The sequence below is a fragment of the Molossus molossus genome, unplaced genomic scaffold, assembly GCF_014108415.1.
Source record: "Molossus molossus isolate mMolMol1 unplaced genomic scaffold, mMolMol1.p scaffold_m16_p_23, whole genome shotgun sequence".
In the NCBI taxonomy this organism is placed as follows: Eukaryota; Metazoa; Chordata; class Mammalia; order Chiroptera; family Molossidae; genus Molossus; species Molossus molossus.
In genome coordinates, this window is record NW_023425359.1 from 23,825,963 (window position 1) to 23,844,302 (window position 18,340).

The 18,340-nt window shown below is 48.9% G+C and overlaps 1 protein-coding gene across 7 annotated transcripts in view; it reads right to left on the bottom strand.

Annotated features, from left to right (window-relative positions):
- Window positions 1-16,970, bottom strand: part of DENND1B (DENN domain containing 1B) — a 135,098-nt gene extending 118,128 nt beyond the window's left edge. For 4 of the 7 annotated variants that reach the window (XM_036277337.1, XM_036277339.1, XM_036277334.1 and 1 more), the window contains exons 1-2: window positions 16,900-16,970; window positions 12,140-12,204 (exon numbers count right to left, since the gene is read on the bottom strand). In XM_036277337.1, the coding sequence (XP_036133230.1) occupies window positions 12,140-12,204; window positions 16,900-16,955 (121 nt within the window). In that variant the 5' untranslated portion in view covers window positions 16,956-16,970. Of the gene's footprint in view, window positions 1-12,139; window positions 12,205-13,972; window positions 14,062-16,899 lie in introns of those variants that run through there. The other 3 variants (XM_036277338.1, XM_036277336.1, XM_036277335.1) reach the window with 1 other exon arrangement.
- Between the last annotated feature and the right edge of the window lie 1,370 nt (window positions 16,971-18,340).

The following is an 18,340-nucleotide window of genomic DNA, read 5'->3' on the forward strand; positions in this document are numbered from 1 at the left end:
GACATGCCCTCTGGAGTAACAGAAACAAAATAAAAAGAGATAACACATTATTTTCTAAACAATCAAATAAATTAACCTAATTCATTGTTTATAATTATTCAAGAGAAAAGACTGTAACTTAAGAGTCACGATGACCAAGACCTTGAAAAAGAATCCCCAAATATTGCACAACTTTCCCTTCTAAACATCATCCAAAATACACATATATATATATATATATATATATATATATATATATATTTAAAAGCCACTTAAGAATCTTTTCTGAACCAATTCCATACAAATCTATCCAAGAAACCCTCAACAATCAGCAAATACTTGTACTGCGCAGACACCAACTCCCAGTGTCCCGGTGGATTTGACCATATCTGAATATGTGTCACTGCTTCCATTCCAACCAGTGTTTTCTGCACAAATTCGTAAACACGGTTAGTTTACATTGTACGAGCTAACAGTTCAAGGACTGCTCAACGCTAAGGCTCGAAGCGAAAGCTGAGCACGTGTCCTGAGAGGCGGTGGCGCTACCGGAACCAGACGAGATGGTTTCTGAAACGACCGATTTCGGGACGCCTGTTTGCACAAGGCTGTCGGATGCACCGAGCTGGTAGCTCGATGCTCCGTCGTCAGATTCAAATGATAAAGAAGGAGGAAGTGAGAGGAAAGGGCTCTATCTGATCTTCACCGGTTTTTGACGAAGTTACTGAGTCTGTGGTTTATCAACAGTCCTTTAAAAAAAAAGTTGTGTTTTTTTTTTAAAATAAAGCACCTATTACTTGTGATGATAAAAATCTAAGTTCTTTACATTAAAGCTTTTGAATATATTATTAAAATCTAAAGTAGGTGTTGGGCGATGCAGCACGGCCTTTCGCGAGTTCCTCTTTCATAAGAGAGCACAACTTAAGTAATGATTGAACACCACCCACCTGAAGACACCCTCCAAAAGTCTACAAGTGATCCAAACAAAGGTGCTTGTCCTCAAAGCCCTACAACTAGGGGTTAGAAGAAGTCAGAGTGATAGAGACCAAGTTCAAGGGAGAATGTAACCACCAGAAGGCAGGCAGGCAGCCAGAGGATGAAGACTCAGCAGCTTCTCTCTCAGCTTCTCTTTCACAAATTCCACCTCCTCAAAAACCTGTTGCATTTTTAAAGAGAGCAACGGCACAAAGAGGATTAAACTCTCAATACCCTCCACATTTCCTATCCCCACTCTTCAAATCCTATCTCAGTACTTTGAAAACGGTGCTTCAACAATTCTGCAAATATTCACTGGGCGCCTACTTAGGGCCTAACATCGTGTTAGGCTCAGAGGAAACAGAATAAAATCGGTCAACGCCCTGCCGAGGTCACACTGGAAGTAAGAGTACTTCCTGGTCATCTTCATTATATATAAATATGTATACCAAAAGCAATATATTCTTTTTTTTTTTCTTTACTAATAAAAAAAAAAAAGAGGGAGAGAGAGACAGAAATATCGATGAGAGAGAACATTGACTGGCCACCTCCTGCATGCCACCCACTAGGGATCGGGCCCACAACCTGGGCATGTGCCCTGACCAGGAATCAAACTGGAGACCTCTTGGTGCATGGGTCAGTGCTCAACCACTGAGCCACACCAGCCAGGCACAATATATTCTTTACTCTTAGTTATTCACACAAGATATTGAATACGTTCATCAGTTTATTTTGTTCATTAGATTCCACATATAAGTGAGGTCATGTGGTATTTGTCTTTTTCTGACTGGCTTATTTCAGTTAGCATAATACTCTCCAGGTCCCTCCATGTCGTCTCAAAGAGTAAGAGATCCTTCTTTTTTACAGCTGCATAGTATTCCCTTGTGTACATGTACCACAGCTTTCCCCCCGACTCATCTACTGATGGGCATTTGGGCTGTACACTAGTACAATCCCTGATTTGTATGGACACTCCCTCTCTGAGGATGTCATCAACTGCTTTTCAGTGGTGCCTAACTGGTGACTGGCCCTCGAAGGTGGTCACTGAATGAAGGAGACAGCTGAGTGTGCCCCATGGTGTTGACGCTCTTCTTCCCGTCTGTTCAAAATCAACATTCTATCACAACCGCTCTGCTCAAGCCTAGAATCTGAGGTTTTCTAAAAGGGTGGGTTTCTAAACTTGCTGCGAAATAGTTCAACACTGTTACAAAGAGAGGACACATGTTAAAGGCGGCACGGTGTAAGGGCACAGAGTTCAGGCTGTAGAATCAGAGAAGCAGGTTCAAACCCCAGTCCTACCTCCTACAGCCCAGTGACTAGCCGGGACACTGTAAGTACTAAATAAAGTATTTCATTACGATTTCTATGCAACATCCAACTGGAAGCCCGACCAGAGGAAAGAAATGAATCAATAAAGCTCTGTGACCTTCATGCTTGATTTCATTAACTTATACACAAACAAACGTCTTGATGAAATTCATATGCTGTACATACACTTACTAAAGCGCTTCATCACAAATCACAGAGTATCAGTATAGATGGGGGATGACGGACCTAATTGGGAACTGGCAGAGTTCATGCAATCCTTGGTTCAGAGGTCTTTCCACGACAGCAGACCGCATCTTCTGCGTGAATCTGTGTCTCCAAGGCTTTCGTTACAATTAAAGAGCTCTCTGGGCATCTGCTATCAGTCGCTCACAAATCACTCTGCATAACCTTAATCAAATAAATACGATAAGGAACGCCACCTACTTCGAGAAAGCGCTATCTGAGGAGCAAGAACAGGGTGACATGGAAGCCAGTGTGCTTGGGCGGGGCTCGGGGGGAGAGCCTCCAGGCCCCTGTCCCGGGGCAGCTGGGTGCCGATGTCGATGGCCCCCAGGATGAGGGCACAGGGCTCCAGGGGCTCTCCTCCCCCGCAGTACGAGCCGCTCTTTCAGGACCCCTCCCGCTCGGTTACTTTACTGATCTCTTCTGCAGTGGGACCCCAAGCGCTGCTAACCTCCTAAAACCCTCAAAAAACCCACTCGGGACACATCTGGGAAGCTCCCCCAGGAGGCCAATGCCTGACCTACAGGTACATGTGAAACAAGAGGACGTAAATGTCCACCTGGGCTCAATCCACTGACCCTTAATTTACGAACACTAAGAGTCTGACCATGCCCCAGATAAGTACAAGGAGAGGAAGTGATTCAAGCTAACCGCACAGGGAACACCGCGGTAGTTAAGGAGTCTCCAAGCTATCATGAATGCTTTCTAGCTCTAATAAAAAATGTTTACAAAAAAAAAACAAACTTTCCCAGGTTCCACAATATTTCTTTAGCATAAGCCTAAGAGCTAGAAAGGGGAAAAGGATGTTAAAAGTTAAATGTTGGCGCCCTGGCCGGTTTGCTCGGCGGTTGGAGCGTCTGCCTGCGGACCAGAGAGAGTCCAGGTTCGGTTCCCGCTAGGGGCACGTACCAGTAGAAAAATAGATGAAATTAAAGATAAACATTGGAATGTGTTTCCAGGGAGAGAGGATCCTTTTGGAATTGTTGGGAACAGACCTGCTCTTATCCGACACCAGGTCTGCCGACTTCAAGTCTCCCCAAAACGCCTATGGCTCATATTGTCTTTATGCTTCCAAATGTATATTTTGAAAGGTAAATTACTGTTCTCCAACTTGCAAATCAAAACTAAAAACTTGGAGGGAAAGAAATGGAGAATGTTATTGGAGCCTAAGAAAGTCCTGCAGCCCTGGCCGGTTTGGCTCAGTGGTTGGAGCATCGGCCTGTGGACCAGAATGTCCCGGGTTCAGTTCCCGCTAGGGGCACATACCAAAAAGAAAGAAAGAAAAGTCCTGCAAACAAGAGAATCTTCTCAAAAGCATATCAGGAACATATTACCTTAAAAATCAAGAAAACAAGGAAGTTCCGAGAAAGAGCCTGGTGGCACTGTGGCCACTCAGCAGAGGACAGCAACAGGTGGAGAGGACAATGCAGGGTAGCAGAAGCAGCAGCCAGGCACACCTGCCACACGTAATGAGCAGGGGGTGGGGTCACTAACCTGGAAAACCCAGAGGTCACCTTGGATCCAAGCAGCACAAACAAAGATCACGTGACCAGTAAAGGCACCTGGTGAGACAGGTTCTCATGCACCGTTAGGAAACAGAAAGTCCGCAGCGACCCTCACCAGGTAATAATCAACAGCTATTGAACGTTGAAACTGGGCTTGCTCCCTCCACTGCAGGAAGCTCTGGGAAGGAGGTGTGCTAGCCAAACCCCAATATTTTCTACGTAAAACAACACCAGCACATTCCAAAGATACGGTTCCGAAGAACCACGTTCCGGTTTGACCCAAGTTGGCAAGCATGAGAAAATAAACGTGCTGTCTACTTCAGCAACCTACGGCACACAGTGAGTTCTTTCAGTCCAGATTCCTCTGATGTCCCCGAGGTGCGTGGACGGACCGGGAGGCACAAAGGCTTCTTGAATGAACAGAGAACTAAAGCCAGGACGCGGTAACCGAGCTGTGCTCACAGATTGTTTTTCCACGTTGGGCAATATATGCAAAGTGTCCAAAACCACTTCATTGCAGGTGTGATTCACCAAAGCTCTACTTTCTAAATGTCAGGGTGTCACTGGTGTAGGGGATGCGGGGGTGGGTGTACAAGGGCCTGAAGGCAGCCTCCTAACACATACCAGGAAGTCTTGTGAGATGAGAGGAGAGATGTGGGACCTGACTGGGGAGCGGAGGGCGTCTCTCAACAGCCCAGTCCAGGGACACGTGGTCCTTGGTGTCTAATGTCCCTGCCGTGGCTGCACAGACATGCTCGAGATCGCGTCTCCACGGGCAGCGCTCTGTGAAGGGACTTGATCAAGCTTCACTCCGCGAGGGCCCGATTTCTTCCATGCATCCTGTGAGTATTCACCGGACATGCCAGAAACCGTGCTCAGTCTTCCCTTCCAGACACGAAGGAATAAGTCAGGGCAGATTCTGCCCCTGAAGCAGGGCGAACAGACACTCAGACACGTCTCTGTCCGCGTGGTACTGTACCGACGTCTCCGTGAGGGCACAGTACGCGCTAAACGCAGGCTGATTCAGGGTGGGCACCTTTCTGCACGGGGCGCGGCGGATGCTAAGTTAGGGTCCGCGGGCCTAAGGTTCTGATGTAAGAAAAGAGTAAGAGGCAGCTGAACTGCTCACACAAGCTAGCGATCGGAGAGGTGGGCACTCCTGATGCTCGGCTGACACGGGAGGCAAAGCTGGTAGCGAAGAGGGATCTGCTCTCCGGAGAAATTATTCTCGCTCAAGAGAAAGGAACAAAGAAAACAAGATTTGCTAAAGAGGTGCTGAAAACTACTCATAAATAACCAGATCTGGTCGCTCCCAGAGTCACTAAATATGGAGATGGAAATCCTAAAACAGGAGCGGTGGGGGAAGGGGACCTCCCGAGCCAGAGCCAATAACCACGAGGGAAAAGCCCTGTTATTATTTTACATGGAATTATATTCACTTCATTAATTTCAGGGAACACACTGTATTCCTGTTGTTTTTGTTTTTTAAAAATACCTGTAGCCCCTACAGCTTGTTCTCTAATATTCCCTCACATAATCATAAAGAGCCTATACTGAGCGTGTGCGAGGTTAGAAGGGGCAACAGATCAATGGAGTGAAGAAATAGAGCCAGGCCCAGACGGTGTTCCCAGTGGTTAGAGCATCGCCCCAGGGACTGAGAGGTCTGGTTTGATTCCCGGTCAGGGCACATGTCCGAGTTTTGGGCTCTATCCCAACGGGGGGGCGTGCAGGAGACAGCGATCAATGTTTCTAACTCTCTCTTCCTCCCTCTCCAAAAAGGAAAAATCCAATAAAAACATATTTTAAAAATAAATTAGATCTACTTAAAAGCAACAGATTAAAATCCAGGCTCTGGGGCCAGACCACTGGGCAAATTTTTTTTTTTATCCTCACCCAAGGACATTTTTTTTTTTTTTTTTTTGCATTTATCTTCAGATAGAGCAGGAGGGAAAGGGGGAGGAAGAGAGAGAGAGAGAGACATCAATGTGAGAGAGACACACCAACTAGCTGCCACCCACACAACCCCAGCCCCAGTCCAGGGACAAACCGCAACCGAGGTACGTGCCCTTAGTGGGAACCAAACCCGGGTCTCTCTGGTCCAAGGGCCGACGCTCTAACTGCTGAGCCAAACCGGCCAGGGCATCTGGGCAAATTTCTTCCTTGCTCTGTGCTTCAGCTTCTGATACACCAAAAGAAGACACACATTTCCTGTCTCTTCAACAACGAGTCCCTGTAGAACAGGCAGAGGCACGCGCGGCTCCGAGGGCTGCTAAGAGTTGCCGCTGGGATGCGGGAGGAGCCGTCCACCAGTGCAGACGAGGAAGCGGATGGGGTGGCCACGGCTTCCACGGAGGAAAAGTGACCTCTCGTTTCTCTGAAGTCCTGAATCATCTGGGAAAGTCGGGGCGGTACGGGGACAACAAGTTCTGTTATCAGCCTGAGGACAGGCCACAGTGCTGGCCGCAGTCCCTGGCTGCTGGGAAATAACAGACAGCAGAGAGCACAGTGACAACGGCCTCGAGCTTGGACACCCACCAGGAGGAGCATTATGCTCTAGATGTCGGCACGTCCCTGTTGGGTACTTGGAACAGAAGCGTCTGGAAGTTGTCATGCCAGGAAACACCCACGTGAAGACGTTCCAGCCAGCCCACCGAAGACCACCAGAACCAATTCTACGTAAAATTCTACCAACAAACAGGACACACGCTGGAGCAGCCCCCCCTCCCCCCACGGCTATTTTTAACTATGTGCAGCCCTATATGAAAACATTTCCCAGAGTTCAAAGTATTGCCTCTGACATGAGTCCAAAGAGCTTGGACGGAGATGATCACTGTGCAAGGGCTGGATGGAGTTGTATTTCAACAACTGATACTACCACAAATCACTCGCTGACACTTAGTTAACAATCACTGATCTCTGAAGATACTTATGACCTAAACTATTCAGGATAAATGAAAGAAGCTAAACTGTTTCTATTCAAAAGTGAACAAGAGGACGTGGCAAGTATCTTAATACAATGTTACCGATCATAGCACAAACCAAGTGGGCTCTGAGCTCTGTATCTTCTACAGGATCCAGCAGTCGTTGCAAAAAGTAATAAACCTATATTGTGAGAAATGCAAAGATTTCTCAACATCGAATCCTAGCCAGGTGTTGACTAAATCGGTCGTGATCACTTTCCCACAAATCCCTTGACTGCAACACCAACGATTACTTCAGGAATGAGCAGGCCCAGTCCAACTTGGGTCCCTGGGATCCAAGGTTCGGGGGTCCTGGGGAGGAAACTTCCTGGCCACGAGAAGCAGAGAGTTGGCTTCCCTGACAGCCACACTGGAGCTGCAGAAATCTGGGCCTGTCAGTGACACTTGGCTGCGGACGCAGGGTCGAGACGCAGGACGAACCAGGGTCTTCCATGACCTCCTCCAGCCCTCCTCTTCGAAGAACTAGCCAGCGAGCCTCCTCATCATCTAAACAGACTTCATGTCTGTGCCCTAAAGCACCCTACTTCGTACATTCTGTTTTTCATGTCTATTGCTACATAAGAGCATCATCCAGGTTCCTTTAAACCAGAGGTTCTCCACCTTCCTGACGCCACGACCCTTTAATACAGCTCCTCACGTTGTGGTGACCCCCAACCATAAAATTATTTTTGTGGCTACTTCATTACTGTAATTTTGCTACTGTTATGAATCGCCATCGGAAATACGTGTTTTCCAATGGTCTTAGGTGACCCGTGACAGAGTCATTTGACCCCCAAAGGGGTCACAATCCCCAGGTTGAGAACCGCTGCTTTACACAAACTGATGTATCAGATTTTTATTTAAATAGGTTTTTAATTTTATTTATTTTTTCACTGATTTGAGAGAGAGAGAGGAAGGTGGAGGGAGATGGGGGGGGGGGAGAAACATCGATTTGCTGTTGCACTTGCTCACGCATTCATTGGTTGATTCTTGTATGTGTCCTGACTGGGGATCAAACCCGCAGCCTTAGCGTATCAGGACTGTTCTCCAACCACTGAGAAGCAACCTAGCCAGAGCTAAATAGATAGGTTTTATTGACAGTTAAATAGGAATATTCTAGTAACTTTAATGATTTCTGAACATTTTCCCTTTTAATATGTACCAAAGTAAAAAATAAACATTTACAAACATCAAACTCTCAATTTGACATAAAAGTGTAGTTATATAGTAGCATTTACTTTTTAAAATACAAAAAAAATATAACTCATATTTTTACATGTATTAGTCATGTTCATTTTTTTTTTTTTAATCCTCACTCGAGGATATTTTTCCATTGATTTTCAGATAGAGTGGGAAGGAGGGAGAAAGATGGGAGGGAGAGAAACCTCGATGTGAGAGGGACACATCGACTGGTTGCCTCCCGCACAACCCCCAACCAGGACCGGGGACTGAACCGCAACCGAGGTATGTGCCCTTGACCAGAATCGAACCTGAGACTCTTTGGTCCATGGGCCGACACTCTGTCCACTGAGCCAAACCATCCAGGGTCATGTTCATACTATTTAAGTACAATCAAAAGAAGAAAAGTTGTGAACACTTTTTACGTGGTTGAGTTTAGCTTTTAAAAAATCTTCACAATTGGCTGCCAGCCAGCCTTGTTCACAGAATACACGGGGACGTGGACTCACTGAGAGCTTCTGAGAGGCCCCCCGTTTATTTGAACCGATTATTGCATTTCCAACGTCAGCGGGCTGGATAAACTGTTGAAATACAGATGACGAGCCCTGGCCAGTTGCTCAATGGTTAGAGCGTCGGCCCAAGGACCAACGACTCTTGGGTTCGATTCCGGTCAAGGGCACGTACCTCGGTTGTGGTTCGGTCCCCAGCCCTGGTCGGGGTCGTGCAGGAGGCAACCAGTTGATGTGTCTCTCTCACATCGATGTTCCTCTCTCTCTCTCCCCCTCCCTCCCTCCCACTCTATCTGAAGATAAACAAAAAAATATCCTTGGGTGAGGATTTTTAAAAGAATAGAAATACAGATGATGTTTCTAAGCAGTGGTTTCGACATGAGCAGCGAAAGGGCAGGAGGATAATAAAAGTGGGCAAATCGAACTGGACAAACTTGCTCCTAGAAGACGGGAAGGGAGTGAGGAAGGAGTAAACCACTCAGTCCCCACGCAAAGTCACAAGCTCCCTGCTGCAGACACGGAGCGGGTGTCCCCGAAGGCAGCTGGGTCTTCTTATCACGATGGTTTCAGCACGCACTCACCACTAGAGAGGCTGTCCGGGGCTCTCCCTCGGCGCTCGAGGGTGGCTTTCGGGCTCCCTATGAAGTGTGCCCCTGTCCTGCAAGACCCTGACCTAGGCTGCAGCCGCCCTGTGGTCCGTCTTTGAAGGCTACGAGCAGGGCTTCACAGATCACCAGCAAGACCGGATCGGTTCCCAGTCTCTCCCGGGGTATGCGTTGAAGCCAGGGTCTCTGAACTTCCAGCCCACTCACCCCCTGAAGCCCTAGATGGTTCTGGGGGAGGCGTCTGATGTCTTTAGGAGGGTGATGAGTCCAAGGCAAGAGACGAGAGAATCCAGGTAGCGTGTGCCACAGGGCTCGGCTGCTGGGGCGTGCCTGTGGACAGAGGCTGGCGGCCCCGCCCCTTCAGGACACACCGCCTCCCCTCCTCTTCGGTGGGCTTCTCTCCACTGTCCAGGACCATTTCCTGTTTGCTGTCTTTGTCCTTGGAGATCAGTCCCAGAGCCTCCTAACATGAAGCTCTGTGGCTCCAGTTAGACTTCGGCCCCTTTTCCATTGTGATCGTTTGAGCGGCAGTGTAGTTCTGTTTGGGCTCATTACGTGCGTATTGGAAGTTTGTCTTCTAAAGCAACAAAGTCACCCCTGGGTGCCGAGTTGTAACATTGTTTCCAAGAAAACAGACTTTGCTATAATGTATTTCGCTCTTGTCTTTCTACTTCAATGGAACCATTCTCACCACATGGAAGAACGCCTCTGGATTGAGAAACAAAGCCGTGTCCCCTTCGCTGCAGTATAACCCGGGCCCACACACAGCGGCGCCCGAGAGCTGAAGGGGAGACAGCCGTGTGGCTCGGGCAACCGAACACTCGTCATGTGCTTCCACGCACTGGTTTCCCCTCGTAGTGATTACTTGTGCTTGCTCACTTTATAATCTGTTTCTCATTGATAAACAGGGAAAGATGAAAACGATACGTAGTTATGGATTTCAGATGGATGTCTGTAGACTAACAGAAATTAAAATGGACAGCCGTGGCAGAAGGAATATGCTTAAAAGGAGTGATGATCTCTTTCTCTGAGAACCGAGCGTGTTGGACTCAGGGTGATGACCTGCGATCTACTTCGGTCAAGGTTAAAAATGAGACTAAAAGCTTCTCAGCCAAAGCAGTACTGTTCTCCAACAGATCTACCCATTTAAAATGCTTTGGAGCCCTGGCCGATTTGGCTCAGCGGTTAGAGCGTTGGCCCACGGACCAGAGAGTCCCGGGTTCGGTTCCCCGCTAAGGGCATGTATGTCGGTTGCAGTTTGTCCCTGGCCCCGGTTGGGGTCGTGTGGGTGGCAGCCAATGTGTCTCTTTCACATCAATGTTTCTCTCTCTCTCTTCACACCTCTCTCCCTCCCACTCTATCTGAAGATAAATGCAAAAATGTCCTTGGGTGAGGATAAAAAAACAAAAATAAACTGCATTTGAGTGAGTTGGGTTAACTGCAATTAACTTCACTCCCTGCTACACATGTGCAGCGTACACACTGTTGCTTCCAAAGAGAAGAGAACAGATAGACTATTTTTCAACTTCATTTGAAAAAAAAAAGAAATACGATTATTCTGTGATATATTTTAAACAACAGAAAAGACTTTGCTCTTAGGAAGAAAATGAAAACGGAAACAATACAATCGGAGAGAAATCGTCTTTTCCAAAGGAACTGGGCCCCGTTTACAAACACACACCCCCGTGAGTACCGCTCCAGGCTCCCGAGCTAACAAAGTGGCAGGCGTTTCGAGGATTGATCAGACCATCACGCACCAGAGACCAGATTTACGCCGGAGCTGGACAAAAATGGGGGATTTGAGCCATCAGAGAGAAGCTGGCCAGGCCCCGAAAGCATGCAAGTGGACACTGTAGTGCACAGAGGACAGCAGAGCTAACCTTGTGAGTCGGAAGAAGCTCCCTACACCTGCCCTCACCCCTCCCCTGGCACAAACCTGCGCTGCCACTGGCCCATTGGGCAGAGGTGCCGCAGGCCCGGCTGGCGGAGTCGGGGCTAGGTGTGACTTCCCACCTAAAATTACTCATGCCCACTTCGCCACAGCTGGGCGGGGCTCCTCTATTTTAAGGTGTGCAGCTCCAAATTGCTTAAGAGCATACAATTGCTTAAAAAAAGAAGAAGAAGAAACAAAAAAAGCCTATAATTGCCGGCCAGTTTCTGAAGCTAAGTGTGTCCGCCGGCTTTCCACCAGGAATGGCAGCTCACCCCCACAGACCCACACTGCAGCGGCGTGCTGGGGAGTCACGCCGCCACAGCCGTGACTACACTGCACAAGGACACGTGGACAGGGACAGCAGGAAGACAGCGGCATTCTTTCCCCCCACACCTGCCCCCACCCCCCCCACACAGATGACAAGAGGGGAAAGACGGACAAAACCACCCACGTGTTCTCATCTTTTGGGAAGCTGTACACCTACAGCGAAACCCTTCCCAGTAAGTCACACCGCTGTTCACCTCCCTCCGCAAGCGCTGGCCGGGGACATCCGTCCACCAGGAAGGGCCACTCCGGAAACATCAGAAGGAAATCGGCGTGGCTCCCACTGCACTGGCGGAGAATTCTACTGACTAAGAAAGGAGCTAGCTTTCCGAAGTCGAATGAAAGAAAATGAAGAGGTGTCCCCTTCCACCAAAGCATCATCAACCAATGGTAAGGCCGCATGTAAATGGCACACACACCTGAAATTTAAGCTGCACGGGTGACAGTCGTGATTTCTACGAGCTCGGGGCCAAGACCTAGCGTCTATTTTATTCCCAACAACTTGGGACAGTAGGTGCATTTAGAATTATTACCCTAGACGCTTCTGTCCCAGGCATCCGCAGCATGGACAGTTGTTTTGACAGACTCGACCATTTTAAGAATTGACAAAACACACACGTACCTTCATTTTCAGAGGCGTGACATTTCACGTTCAACACCAAGTCAAAGGTTCTTTCTGGGTTTTCCCTAAACGAAAAAGAACTTTGTTATACTCAGTTCCTATGGCGTAAATAAGCATCCCTATAAAGCCGGTATTTTCATCCCTCTGAAAACAAATCTTGTTCTTGTCTCCATAGACGCCATGTAACTATACAACCACAGTGCAGCAGAAATACAGGGTGGTTGTTTTTTTGTTTTTTTTACTCTGGCTCAGCAACTTGAGAGAGCCAGGCAGAACATGGAACTCATCACGGAATAACTGTGAGGCTTATAAATTAAGTCATACATCTGGAGGTGCTTTATAAAGAGGTACGTGATGAGAAATGGAAAGCGCCGTCTTCGTGGTCCGGAGGCTAAAGGCAAGCCGGGCATGGCCACCTGTCCTGCCTACAGAGCTGAGGGCAGGTTCTCCGCCCTTCCTCCCAGGACTCACAATATAAGTGTGAATGATGAATAACGTGGTTGCACCTGCCCCCTCCCAGAGCCCCGGGAAACATCCATGATGCTCCTTACATGCAACGCTTTGCACATGCTTCTCTTGAGATGTAATTACTCTACTTCAGCTTGTTCCAAGTGGCAGACCAGACACAGACTCCAAGGCCAACAAAAAAAGCCTTGTCTCATGCCCATTATTGTTGGGGAAATTACACACTGGATGTTCCCACTAGGAACCGCCTGGCTGCCCCGCCTCATTCAGAGAACATCAACTTCGTACCAACGTCTCATACGTTCAATCTATCCATTGGCTCAGTTTCCGAAAGTGAACTGAAATCTCTTGAGACCCTGTGTTTCTTTTTCAAAACAGAGTTCTGTTTTCATCTCTTTCTTCCAGAAGATAAAAGATTCAAGTCTGATACCACAGCGTCCACGTGACCAAAGTGTTCCTGTATTTCAGTTTTTCCTGGTAAGGAGACCTTCAAGCCTTTGCACACTGGCTAGTTCAAACCTACACTTCCTTCACGACCGTCCCCAGGGCCACTTAGAGCTTCTAAAGAAACATTCTTTTTCTTTTTAAATGGTATTACAAGACAGGAATCTAGAAACAGGAAGTGACAAGTCATATAAATTAATTTGCAAGTAAATACACTTCCTCAGCCCTCCTACTGTCAACTTCTTTCAATGGTGACAATCTGACTCAGGTGACCTCCTCCTTCATAATCCACCTAATGTCAAAAGTACACTTCTTCAATCACTCACCCCGCCCCCACGATGTCAAAACACTGCAGGAAATCATTTTAAATTACAGAATTCTCCTCGCATGCCTTGGAAGGTTTCATAGGTGTAAGAATTAAATACTGCCGACCTTACACTGAGAAATGGAAGAAGCCTCCCACAGTAATAGAATTATACACGATATTCATTATTTTAAAGCTGGGGGGGGGGGTAGTGAGAAAGGGGTGGTAAGGCAAGAGGGAAGGAATTCTTTGCCAAGTAACTTTCGAGAGAGAGAGAGAGAGAGAGAGAGAGAGAGAGAGAGAGAGAGCAAACAGGAAACCGAATCCTCACACCAGCTGAAATCGCTTTCGACCTCCTGAGGTCCTGGAGAAAACCACCCACAGCTGCAGGCTCAAACCAGCCCGTGAACATACTATCTAAGTGGATGCCGCTTTGCCGGCTCCCTGCGCAGACCCGGGCGCGCTGCAGGCCGGGCGGGAGGAGAGAAGCCCTGCAGGAGACCCACTCGGAACCGCGGGGAAGGGCTCGGCCCCGGGCGGGGCCCCGGCCCGGCAGGACGCAGCGGCCACTGGGCGCCCGCCGGTGGTGGCCAGGCCCGCGGCCTAGCGCCCGCACTCACCGCGTCCTGCTGTCCATGGTCACATGTCCGTGCGCTGGGGTCGCGCGGGGCAGCGGCGGCTACAGCGCCCAGGTGCCCATGTCGCCGCGCGCCCGCCCGCCCGGCCGCGGCCTCTGTGACAGCAGCGGGCGCGGCCCGTGTCCCCGCCGCCCGGGGCCTGAGTTCCTGCGCCGCCGCCGCCGACCAGGAAGTGGGCGGGGCGAGGGGCGGGGCGGGCGCACCTGGCACCTGACCGCGCAGCGGCCCCCACCCCCCGCGCCCCGGCCCCGAATTCCTACTGGGCGGCCGCGTTCTCCGCGCGGGGCCGGGTCCCCACGCCCAGGCGCCGCGCTGTCCCCGGCGCGCCTGCGGGGCGGTTCCTGCCATTTCGGCTGCCCCTTGGCCGCCAGGCCCCCCTCGCCCCTCCAGCCATGGCCTGGGGACCCCGGTGTGAAACCTGGGCCGCCCCCTGCTCACTCAGGAACGCCCACCCACGTGCACCTGCCGAACAGGCCACTCGGGTGGCCACAGGTCAGGGGCCACTTGCCTGCAAGCGGGGACTGAGTTTTGAGACACACAGTGGCAGGTGGCATGGAAGGCCTTCTGGGGAGCCCGCTGAAGAAACAGGCCCAGGGGCTACTCCAAATAGCCAACCTGTTCAGAGCAGCGGGAGGAGGTGGGCAGGTTGTGGGCAGGCCTGGGACTTGTCATAACTGCGATGACAGATGCTTTGACCAGCTCTTTCCGGAGGGAGAGGCCGTGAGCTCGGCCAGGAGCAATGGCAGATTCACCTGCCGCCGTCGACCACCTGACAGGCCTCTCTCTCTGCTCCTTCATCCCGGGGATCCCCGGAGAAGACATGGAGGAAGAGTCTCCTGAAGAACCTTCCAGGGATCGTCCAGGGCTGGGCACTTCCACAGACACCTTCTGGAGGCTTCTCCCACTAACAGTCACCACCCCTGATGCATGGACACCGTGTTTGTCACCCAAGCCGGGGTTGCTTCCAACAAGATTCTCAAAAAAAAACAACGCAAGAGGCGAGGAAACCACAGGCGGCATGAAAAGGGTGAGTCACGACACGTCAAAGTCAAATGAGGAGCTTCAGGAATTCAGCACAGAATTGAGGCTCAAGAGCCCAAAAGGAAACTCAGTCCCACCCGTTCTCAATGTTCTCGCCAAAGGTGGGTGTTACTTGGGAAACACAACCTGGTGTATTGCAAAGCCCGGCCCGCGGTCTACACCGGGGACAGGACAGAATGAGGAAACAGAAAATGTACACTTCAGAGTAACGTGTGATCATAGCGTGACTTTGGGTGAGACGCTTGACTTCGGTTTCTCGGTTCCCACATTTGCAGAATGGGAATAAGTACCTGTCTGTCACCGTGACACCAGGGTGTTCAAGGTTACAAGTGCTACACAGTTTGTCTGACCTTTTCAGAAATTATTCTGTGGATTTCGGTTTCACAATTAGGCAAACTGTACCACACATACTTTTTTCCCCCAAATAAAACTTGTTTCTACCCAAGAAGTTACCGCACTGCAGAGACTTGGAAAAAAAAAAATTCTGTGAACCCAAAACCACTTCTCCTCCAGCGTCTTGAACTTCTCTTTTCTCTATAATTAGTTCTCTTCCAAAAAAGAAAGAACCCTTGACTCATACATCCTCGTACATCAGCTGTGTGGGGGAAATCCAACGCAGGGCCTTCAGTGAGACACGGATCCCCTGAAGATGCAATGTATCCATGTGGAAACATGGCTCAGACAGAGATGAAGAGCTGACACCCAGGAGCACCTCCCCTCCCCTCCCCCTCCCCTCCCCCTTCCGAGGGTGGCAAAGGAAATACTATTATAAACCATAGGATGGTGTTTTTAAGTAATACCATTAACAATGCATCAAGTTCAGTATAACTGAATTAGACTCGTGTGGGCCGGGGGCTTCACAAATTTCTACGAAGATTTTGCGTTCCAAACAATTAAGTGAGAAATGAGGTTTTAGACACCGCCTCTCATGGGTTGTACTTGGCATAAATCCAAGTCAGGTATTTCCCAGCATCCAACTCTGCATTGCCTATTATTGTTCTTGGGTGAAATTTATTAATAATATCACCACCTTCACTTGTTATGGAAACAAGAAACTTTATATAAATAAAGATTTATATATGTATGTATTTATTGATATAAATAAATATAAAGTATTTAGCAAGTCCAAGTTCTTGAAGTCCTTAGACAACCATCTTGAAAATATTTTAGCAGGGTCTGCCTTTTAGTATCAACCTAGGCAGTGTATTTTAGAAGGACAATCTCCATGCATATTATTCTTTTTATACTTAGCAGCAATATCATAAATTTGAATCCAACGCTAAGATCTTCAAAATGACAGAGAGGGCACTTTTAAAATGGAGAAAGTAGAGGAGAAGTTTTGGGAGAAAAATCTTTCTTGAAATTGTGCCCCTCTGAGTTGCTTTCACATCTCATAGCCTATGGAGTTTGAGTTCTCTCTTAATGGGATGGGTGTCGTCCGGTGCACCTAGAGGTTGCCAGTTTGATTGCAGGTCAGGGCACATGTCTGGGTTTCTGGTTCGATTCCTAGTAGGGGTCGTGCAGCTGATATAATGTTTCTCTCTCACATCGATGTTTCCCTCTCTCCCCTTGTCCCTTCCTCTCTCTCTAAAAATCAATAAAATCTTAAAACAAAAACAAAAACAGACAAACTAGTCTTCCAGTTTGAAGACAAAAGGCCTGAGATCACTCTTAACACCTCCATTACCAAATCTGAATATATCCAAATACTTATAACATTCAAGTGGGAAATGATATTTTTTTCTTTTGCTCCTAAACTTTTAGTGAAAAAAACATGGCAAAATTCTCAAAGACAATACAGCAAAGATATCCTGGTCCCCCCACCACACAGGTGATTTACCCAAAATTATAGGGTCATATGCTCTTACCTCTGACCAGCGTCTCCCAGCTCATCTTTCTCTGTGTCCCGCAATCTGCCAGACATCGGGAAACTTCAAAGAGTCCTTGGCGTGAAGAAGAAAGATCAGACGCAGAGTACCACCAGCTGACTTGTAATCAGAGAAGTCCAGTTTCCTCCCCGGACTTTTGAGAAGCCTCACCTGGGCCACACGAAACAGGGTGGAGTGCGTGTAACCCTGTGTCACTGCCTGGAAAAGAATCTCCTAACCCCACCCACCAGAGACTCCCATAAATAAAAACATCCCCATTGTATGGCAACTGCTCACACCAATTAGCAGTGACGTCAGAATGTACTGAAGGAAGCATCAGAGCATCTAATGTGCCATTAACAGTCCAACTAGTCCGGCCGGTGAGGCTCAGTGGTTGAGCATCGACCCTGCACCAAGAGGTCGCCGGTTCGAACCCCAGTCAGGACACAGGCCCAGGTTGTGGGCCTGATCCCCAGTGGGGGGCATGCAGGAGGTGGCCAGTCGGTGTTCTCTTCCATGGATGTTTCTATCTCTCGCTCCCTCTCTCTTCCTCTCTCTCTCAAATCAATAAAGGGGAAAAACACAAAAAATAGCCTAATTAGTAACCCCTCTAAGCAACCCTAATCCTGATACAGAAAAATGATCAAAACACACTCCTGTGTGCCGAGTGCTGTACTCTTAGAATACAAGAAAATAACCAGACAAAACATACGTGTCTCTGTATCTGCTCAACTCTAGGGAGAAAAAGGAAAATGCTTCATAACAGCAAATCACACTCAGTGAAATACCAGCTCCAAAGATATGATTCCAGCAGAAGGTCCTTGGAATGGAAAACAGATTCGAATTCCACACTATTTGACCCCTGCCCATTCCTTCCTGTTGTGCATAAGGACAGGGTTGACATAAATAAGCACTGAGCCTTCTCCTGGGCTTCAAGTAGGGACATTCTGTCATCCCTGCCACTGTTTCTGATGTCACAGGCCCGAGAAGCCAGCCGGGATCTGGGGAGACCCCCTCTGTGTGTCATCTTCTCTGGGAGGCACAGAGCAGCTCCCTGAGACGGACCAAGGTGTTAGTTTGGTGGGAATGTGCTTCATTGGCGGAAAGAACTGTCTTCCCCTCCCGCCTTCCATCACTGGGCACAGCCCCGGCCTTGTGCTGCTGCCTCGTGAGTCTGTGGGCAGGAGCTGAGCTGGGCCAGAGGGGAAGGAGGCCTCTGGACCCATGACTCAGCCTGGGAGTCCGCGACTGGGGGGACCCCCTGCATCGCTGGACAGACTGCTTGCTCTGACGGCTGCGTGGCCACATCCTGGGTCTCCCTTCGCTTCCCTCTGGGTTGGATTCTGGATCAGAAACGCGTGACATCAGTGCGGTGCACGGCGATTATACCGCGTGCCCACTGTCGTTACTCGAGAACGTACCAATGAGACCCTGTTAATGC